The 8,347-nt window shown below is 42.8% G+C and overlaps 1 protein-coding gene across 3 annotated transcripts in view; it reads left to right on the top strand.

The window, feature by feature from the left end:
- Nucleotides 1-5,380: 5,380 nt before the first annotated feature.
- Nucleotides 5,381-8,347, top strand: part of plcb1l (phospholipase C beta 1-like) — a 121,153-nt gene continuing 118,186 nt past the window's right edge. For all 3 annotated transcript variants that reach the window (XM_078274326.1, XM_078274325.1, XM_078274329.1), the window contains exon 1: nucleotides 5,381-5,731. In XM_078274326.1, the coding sequence (XP_078130452.1) occupies nucleotides 5,633-5,731 (99 nt within the window). In that variant the 5' untranslated portion in view covers nucleotides 5,381-5,632. The remainder of the gene's footprint in view (nucleotides 5,732-8,347) is intronic.

Here is an 8,347-nt window from a genome sequence, read left to right as displayed (position 1 = left end):
ATGCTATATTCAGAATATTTTCACCACTTTACCTTGCTGTCAGACAGCCCTTTCCGACAGGGAACTGAAGCCGTTATAAATGCTTTCTTCCAAGCCATCAGACTCCATTACAAAAACTGTACCTCGCATAACACAGGAGTTGCTGGTCTGCCGCTGCCTCGTTTGTTTGTGTTATTGGCTTTGGTGAATCCGAACTAACCCTTGAGCGCAGAGATATTCAACAGGGAGTCCGGGATCCCTAGGGTGTCCTCAGAGTTACTGCAGGGTGGCACCAAATTATTTATTTTTTGAATGTTTTTTTCTAAATTTAAAATGTCTTAACATGAATCCAACATATTATTAACAAACATAAATAAGCCTTTTTGTGATTGATGAAGTAAGGTAGTCACTAAGGTAGCCATCCACAGATACAGTTATTCCCAAAGGATTCACTGTGCCACATGTATGATTAATATTAAAACATTATTTATGAAATAAATGAAAAACAATTATTATTTTAATAGCTTAGTATTCTATGCACTAAAAAAGGTAGGTATAAAGGCTTTAGGCCATCCTACATGTTACTGTAGGCCCAGTTTAATATGGAACTTCATTTTATACAGTAAGTAGTAGGCTGTGATGAGGATCAGCACCTCTAAATCTGAGGCCATGGTTCTCAGCAGGAAACCGATGGAGTGCCTACTCCGGGTAGGTAATGAGTCCTTACCCTAAGTGAAGGAGTTCAAATACCTTGGGGTCTTGTTCGCGAGTGAGGAGCGGGAGATAGGTTGGAGAATCGGCGCAGCTGGGGCGGTATTACATTCAATTTATCGCACCGTTGTGACGAAAAGAGAGCTGAGCCAGAAGGCAAAACTCTCGATCTACCGGTCAGTTTTTGTTCCTACCCTCACCTATGGTCATGAAGGCTGGGTCATGACAGAAAGAACGAGATCCAGGGTACAAACGGCCAAAATGGGTTTCCTCAGGAGGGTGGCTGGCGTCTCCCTTAGAGAGAGGGTGAGAAGCTCAGTTATCCGTGAGGAGCTCGGAGTAGAGCTGCTGCTCCTTCGTGTCGAAAGGAGCCAGTTGAAGTGGTTCGGGCATCTGGTAAGGATGCCCCCTGGGCGCCTCCCTAGGGAGGTGTTCCAGGCACGTCCAGCTGGGAGGAGGCCTCGGGGGAGACCCAGGACTAGGTGGAGGGATTATATCTTCAACCTGGCCTGGGAACGCCTCTGGATCCCCCAGTCGGAGCTGGTTAATGTGGCTCGGGAAAGGGAAGTTTGGGGTCCCATGCTGGAGCTGCTGCCCCTGCGACCCGACCCCGGATAAGCGGACGAAGATGGATGGATGGAATAAGTAGTAGGGGGTCCCTGCTCCGTCTCTCTATTAGTTAAGGGGTCCTTGGCTTAAAAAACGTTGAAGACCTCTGCTTTAGCGTTGAGCAAAATAAATAGCTTACATTTTAGAGCAATTGCCTCTGTATGTCCAGGCAGCCAGCCCAGGAGGGCCTATTTTTTTGTGAACATTATTATATATTGATTTAAAAAAAAAGGCTTTTAATTTGAATGTGTCTATAACCTTCATACTGCCATACTTGATGACCGTTAGCAATAGCTCACTTCAGGCCGTGGTATGTTGTGAAGTATATACTGTATAAATGGCAGGTTCTGCAACCTTTGTTGTAAGTTCAGTGTAGCTAGTTCAATATTCAGTGTGCGCCATTGACCTCAAACAGATCTTGAATGCTTCTGAGCCCCGGGTCATGTATTGAATACAAAAAAGTTGCAGGTCCTTCAACAGCAAGTAGCCAGCCAACCAGTGATCCCGCCTTCCATAGAAGTGGACGTTATCAACCTTAAACATGAAAACCCTTTTAATATTCTCTCCTCATATGTAGAAATCAACTCGACGATCTACCTCTGTCCGAGCTGTGCAGTTGATACATGCAAAAAATGTCTGTGAGAATGTATTTTAGAAGCACAAACTACTGGTCCATATACTAATTGGCTGTTTTTAGGGCTTTTCTTCCAGTAAAAGACAGTTCATCTTTACATGATTGCCTAGATGGACAGGTTTAGTACCAGCATACTGGAACCATGAAAGCCATCTCAGCTACGACAATGCAGCACCCACTGGACAGGCCACTACATCTGTCTGTTATATACCCTAAGGAAAACCTCTACCCTCAGATAAATGAAGATTAGAGAGTCCCTTCTATGTAGATTAATTGTATATGTTGCCCATAAACACAGATTTCAAGGTCCTGTCTTGAAGAGGGCCCCTGTTTCAATTTTAGTTTTAATACCTTCAACATTGCAATTGGTATAGGGTACTATTCCAGCGTAGGATTACTGCTTGGTTTCTGGGACCATACGTTGGAGGAACATGTATCTGGGGAGGCGAAATAAGAGCCCACAGCTTATTGTGGCAGCCCCTCTGCCCCCTAACAGGTTACTCCGGCCCTGCACTGGAGGAAGTCAGTTTAAGAAGGAGCTGATCTTTAGGAAATGAATCTCTACCATGGCTTCCAGAGGACAATTAGTGGTTCCAAAAGATGAGATTGATCTTCTCCACCAACGAGACTTCTGCTGTCATTTGTCCAAGAACATTGTAAAACACAAATTAGGATGTGTGTGGTCTCCTGAGAGGCCCACTGAATTACTTATTAATGCCTTCTTAATTCTAATCTCTGCCTCAAATCTTCCTGACACATCACTGATTGTGTTTTCTATATAAACATCCACATTTTATTTGTTTCAACATAAAGGAAAGAAAGAAATAACTTGGATAACATCATTTTCAAAGCTCAGTGTTTCTCTAAAAGAAGGTAATAGGAAAATGTGGTCAAAGTACTTTTATATACAGACAATCCAATTATTTCTCCCTACTGTAGGCCTTTGTCTCTAGTGCGAGAGTGCTGTGGCTGATTTTAGAGTTAGAGCTGATAGGAAGACAGACGACGGAAACCAAAGTCTGGGGCATGCCACGATATCAATGACTCATTTGCGGAATAAAAACATTTGTGTCTCTGTATTGCAATGACAGCACTTGTTGTTCTTACTGAAGTAAGTGCTTCTACTTTGGTCTTTTTCTGTCATCAGAAAATATTGTCTTTAAATATGAAGGTTAATGCCTCTGTATCTTTACACGCACACACACACACACACGCACGCACGCACATACACACACACACACACACACACACACACACACACACACACACACACACACACACACACACACCCCTCTCTCACTTTCCTGAGCTGTCACACAACTATAACTCTATTCAGGGCCTGGTCCCCAAACTGTCACTGTTAATCAATCATTAATGACAGGAGGCAAACTCAAACAAACTACTGTTAAGACTGACATGAAAAACGCCAGTCAGACTTTGACAGGTCTGACTAGTTTGACATGTCTGACGGTCAGGGCAGGCCAGTGACTGACCACAGGGAGACACAGAGGCTGCTTTGAGGACTCAAATAGTCTGTAGTCCCTTTTTGGAAATGGCAGAAAACAAAGAGTGTGGGTGGTACAAAGCCCAGAAGGGCTCTATGTTTTATTTAATAAGAATTTTAAGCTAAAAACAGACGGTGACGCACTCTTGACTCACAGAACTTTGAAGACGTTTAGTCATAAAGAAGAAAGAAGGCCCACAGCCATGTGTGGGCACTGAAACAGAAATCACTCTCCATTCTAGCTGATGGGTGTGGACGGATTTCTTAAATTAAAGTTGCACCTGTTACCCTCCATATGCAGCTATGAATAATGTTTTTTTTAGTTTTTACTTCTGATAAGGATATATAGATTACATTAACATGATGTCAGGAACATAGCATATAGTGGAACATAGTGGTGCTTGCAAATTGACTTGCCTGCATGTATGTTTTCATCATGCAATTATTCCATTTATATAAACTAGTACAGTGCCCGTTCAAAATGTACCTGTTTGGAACGGGCCGATTGCTTGGCCTGTGGTATTGCTGCTTGTAGAATTCTCCAGAACCATTGTACCCCAAAATTACTTAAGAGCCATCGTTATGGTAGCGCCTTTTGTTCCTCAACCTTTATCAACACAACAGTTGCAATTTTTCCTGTCAGCTATCCGCTCGTGCTCCAGAAAAGTGAAGAAAAGTTTGCTTGGTGACCATGTAACGTTGTTGACTTGCTGTACAGAGCATGTCAACAGCCTGCTGCGTGTTGCTTTTTGACGTCAATTCTTTTCCTTAACCTTTATTGTTTGGCAGTTTAGTTTTATTCACAGTTTTTTAATAGACAATATCAAATGCTGTCCAAACTGCTCCAATTGCTTCCAAAATCCAAACCCCACATTCATTGGGAGGAAACCCAGGAAACCAAGTGTGAAGTAAATTGGATGAACGGTTCATGAGATATTTCAAAGACAGACCACACACACACACACACACACACACACACACACACACACACACACACACACACACACACACACACACAGAGAGGCTTCCCGATTTGTTGAATAGATTTCAACTCTCTACATGACAGCCTGAATATTTCAAAGCCTTTTTGAGAATTCCAAAGAAAAATATTAATCCCATTATTTTTTATTTTAATCAAACCTAGTCTGCTGCTACACTCACAGGCTATTCCTTTCACTACAACATCCAACGCACCCTTTTGATTATGGCGGTGTATTTAAGCAGTGTGCTCATTCTTTGCAGCATGCCTGCTGCCACACTGCTTACCTGAAAACTATGCTGTCACCTGCCGCTGTTATAAATAGCATTTCAAAAGCCCCACCACTCCACCCTGAATCCACCTGTGGGCTCTGAATCTATGTAGCCTACCTATAGAGGGGACGTTATCATCACACCCTGCTGTGCTAAACTATAGATGCTTCCTTTTGGGGAGTGACAAGGTCAGAGTCTATAGGTGCCAAATATAAACGCCATATCCACATAAACATCCATTCCATGTGAGTCAGCTGGCTGAATATATTATTCTAAGCACTTGTTTTTGCCTAAAAACTGTCCCAACTCAAGGAACAAATGGCTAATGGTCTTCTGCACCCGAAGGATAAATCATGATGAGATATTTCTAATTCCATTCTACAGTGTATATCACAATTTACATGTGAGGGTAGCATGGTAACAGCACCCGAACAAAATGATATTGTTCATCTCCCAAGGAAAAAATAATACCTTGCAATATTACAGAATGCAAATTGAGCTTTGGGCCACTTCTTACCATCATCTTGCCTCGGTCGCACGGAGGCGCTAGATCACTTCAAGCATCGATCCTGCATTGACTTTGAAACCAGACGTGTAACTTATTCAGATCTCCCCTCCTTCTCTCTCTCTCTCTCCCTCCCTCTTTCTCTCCCTTTCTCTCCTCGTGTATGCTTTAGCTGCATGTCGCTCAGTCAGACTCAGTCAGTCATTCAGTCAGTTAGTGGCCCCGGTCCGCAGCGCCTGCGTCCGCCTCCGTACAGCTCTCCAAAGCCGAGACGCGCCAACGCCGCCGTCAATGCGGGCATGACATACTGCTGGCAGCAGTAGTGAAGTCAACCGGCTTTTAAGCAGATTACAAAAAAAGAAGAAGAGACATAAGAGTAGAAGAGAGTGAAGTGACTGATTTCTACCCCTGCCGTGCGTCGAGAAGAGTAGATGAGGCAATGGCAGGGGCACAGCCTGGAGTTCATGCGCTGCAGCTCAAGCCAGTGTCCGTGCCCGAGAGCCTAAGAAGGGGCACCAAATTTATGAAATGGGATGATGTAAGTAATGGCGAGAGAGACCGGCAGTGAGTCTTTTCTTATGTCCACTGGCGGGTGTTTTCTGCACGCTTTGTTTGCATGCATATAGAATGTATTACACAATCTATAGGCTACTCATGCAACAGTAGCCAACAGATTTAATTGTCAGAGGAGACCGCACTGCCTGCATTTGGCTTACTGTTTACTTGTATAAAGAAATGCAGCAGTTCTAGCCTGTCTACTGACATGTGCTTTACAGTTCCCAATTTACGATATATATATGTGTGTGTGTGTGTGTGTGTGTGTGTGTGTGCGCGCGCGTTTGACAGCGCTTGTGTGTGAGAATGTGCTCTGCTTATTAAAGTAATTAAATATGTGAATTAAGCCAACCCCTCCCCCATTCACTAAAACACGTTTTTATAAATTAACAACAATTCATAAGTGTATCGGGGCTCAATGCGCGGATCGCAGCGGAACCAACAGGCAAGAGTTAAATAACGATCGGACTTTGTTTTCATTCATTCGTCCGTACTACTGGCTATATAGCTGTAGTGAAATGACCTTGATTAAAATTGATTGCACGCTGCTGCTGAGTAGCCGGCAATAACACAACAGTAGTAGCCTTAACAGACCGCTATGACGCACTGCACCTCCCCCAAACCCCAAATCAACACATCCCTCTAATAACCCCGTGTAGAGAATTAACCTATAGCTGTAGCTCTTAAATTTCATTTCAACTGAGTGACCTTATTGCTGTTGTTTTCACCTCCTATGCGGTCACAATAATATATCTCTATATTCTTAATGGGACTTTCCGTGATATTTGTTTCACATCTTTTTGCAGCCCATCTCATTTCTCAATCATAGCTGCAAACATTCCTCTGGTTTCTCCAAACCTATGTATATCTTAACTCTATGAGCATTTGAATATGAGCACAGTCATGATTACTTTCATTCTGTGAAACCAGTTGCTCTTTTCCCTCTCTGAAAATGCAGAGTGATTTGCCCGCCTGGAACTGTTGTTATAGCCTTGTGTGAAAGTATTTATTAAAGAAGAATAAAATCTCAATAAATAATGTAAATCATACATTTAGATTAGCATAGGCATTCAGGTGTTGGTAATAAACTGTGCTAAGATCGTCCTCACAAATACACAGTGGAATAATCCGCTCAGGTGATTCAGGCACAGCACAGATGGCATGAGTGTTATAAGAGTGTGAATGTGGTCCGTACAGATGGCGGAAAGGATATTATGCACACTTGCAAACCTACCACTCTGTCAATTATCAATCTTACACACAGATCAGAGAGCTTGAGTATTTCCTTAACTTATTTAGTAGTTACTGATGAGCGCTCAGCCCTTCAGCTCTCTGGTTTGTATGTTTTGAGAGGGGGTGTGAGTCTGATTCCCCTAACAGCCGTGTTTGTGTACTGTAGTTTGTACATGTGGGCCTATCTCCAGAACCAAATGCCCATCAGGCCTTTTCCTGTGAAAACACACACCCTCAAACACAGACGTATGCACAGATACCGATTCATTTCCCACGCACTCCTTCCTTCCTTCCTCGTTCCTCACCGTATTATTTCATGGAAAGAATCACAGAGGAATACCGAGACAGACCGAAAGAGATAAAGCTATAATAGATTATCAGTGGAAAAAAAGGATTGAATTAAATAATTTTCTTTTTATCTTGGCTTTTGATGTTGGGCTCCACTCTAATCTATTTCAATAGGAAATTGTACAAGCAATTCTAATATGTAAATGTGTATGAGCAAAAGGGATTACAAAATGACAGATTTTCTCTCACTGCTGACGTTCTGTGGAGGCAGAAAATGTGTTAAGTTTGGTTTATTGTGTAAGGATGGCACACTGTACTGTATGAACAACAGCCATGAGTTTTCGAGAGGAGACTGTCTGAAGCACTGCAGACCTCAGCACACACCGCCTGGTCGTGGACTGTTGAAAAAGAATAGAAGAGCAATCAGAAAACCTCTCGAAATGTTTGTGAGATAGTCCCAGATCTCCCCAACCTCCCTCCCGTACGCACCTTGTATTTTTGTTGCTGCCACTTGCAGACAGCCTGCTGCTGCTGCTGCTGCTGTGGCTCATAACATGTCTGGTTGTGGTTTAAAACACTGCCTGGGTTGTATTATTATTTGTCAGTCAGTACATTCAGCACCAATGGGTATCGTAATGCTGCTGTCTGTTAAGTGGAGGATAGGCGGACATTCAGAAAAGGACCTTAAAGATATATCTTTAAGATGACTGACAGTGACTGGAAAGATGATGCTGGGTCCATGTAAACAGAGATTTTTATAAGTTAATGTTTGTAGCAGGCCATTTTGGTCTGGTGCGTATTAAATGAGATATTATCAAGCTCCACGGGGGAGCCTAAAATCCCTTAAAAGTAGTAGAATATGTCAATAGCATACAAAACAGAAATATGCTGCGCTCAAATCACCTCTCGAACACACATCCTCAATTGATAGCTAATGGTACTAACTCTTCATTTCAAAAACAGGCAAGGTCTCCTGCCTGGGATCGGTTCCCTAAGTGTGTTTGTACTTTCGCAAGTCACTCAAATGACAATAAGAAAGCATGAGTAGCACTACTGCGGAGGTAGTTATCTCAGCAAA

The sequence above is a fragment of the Sander vitreus genome, chromosome 18, assembly GCF_031162955.1.
Source record: "Sander vitreus isolate 19-12246 chromosome 18, sanVit1, whole genome shotgun sequence".
In the NCBI taxonomy this organism is placed as follows: domain Eukaryota; kingdom Metazoa; phylum Chordata; class Actinopteri; order Perciformes; family Percidae; genus Sander; species Sander vitreus.
The sequence above is the reverse complement of the archived record's forward strand: the minus strand, read 5'-3'. Positions and strand labels throughout refer to the sequence as shown.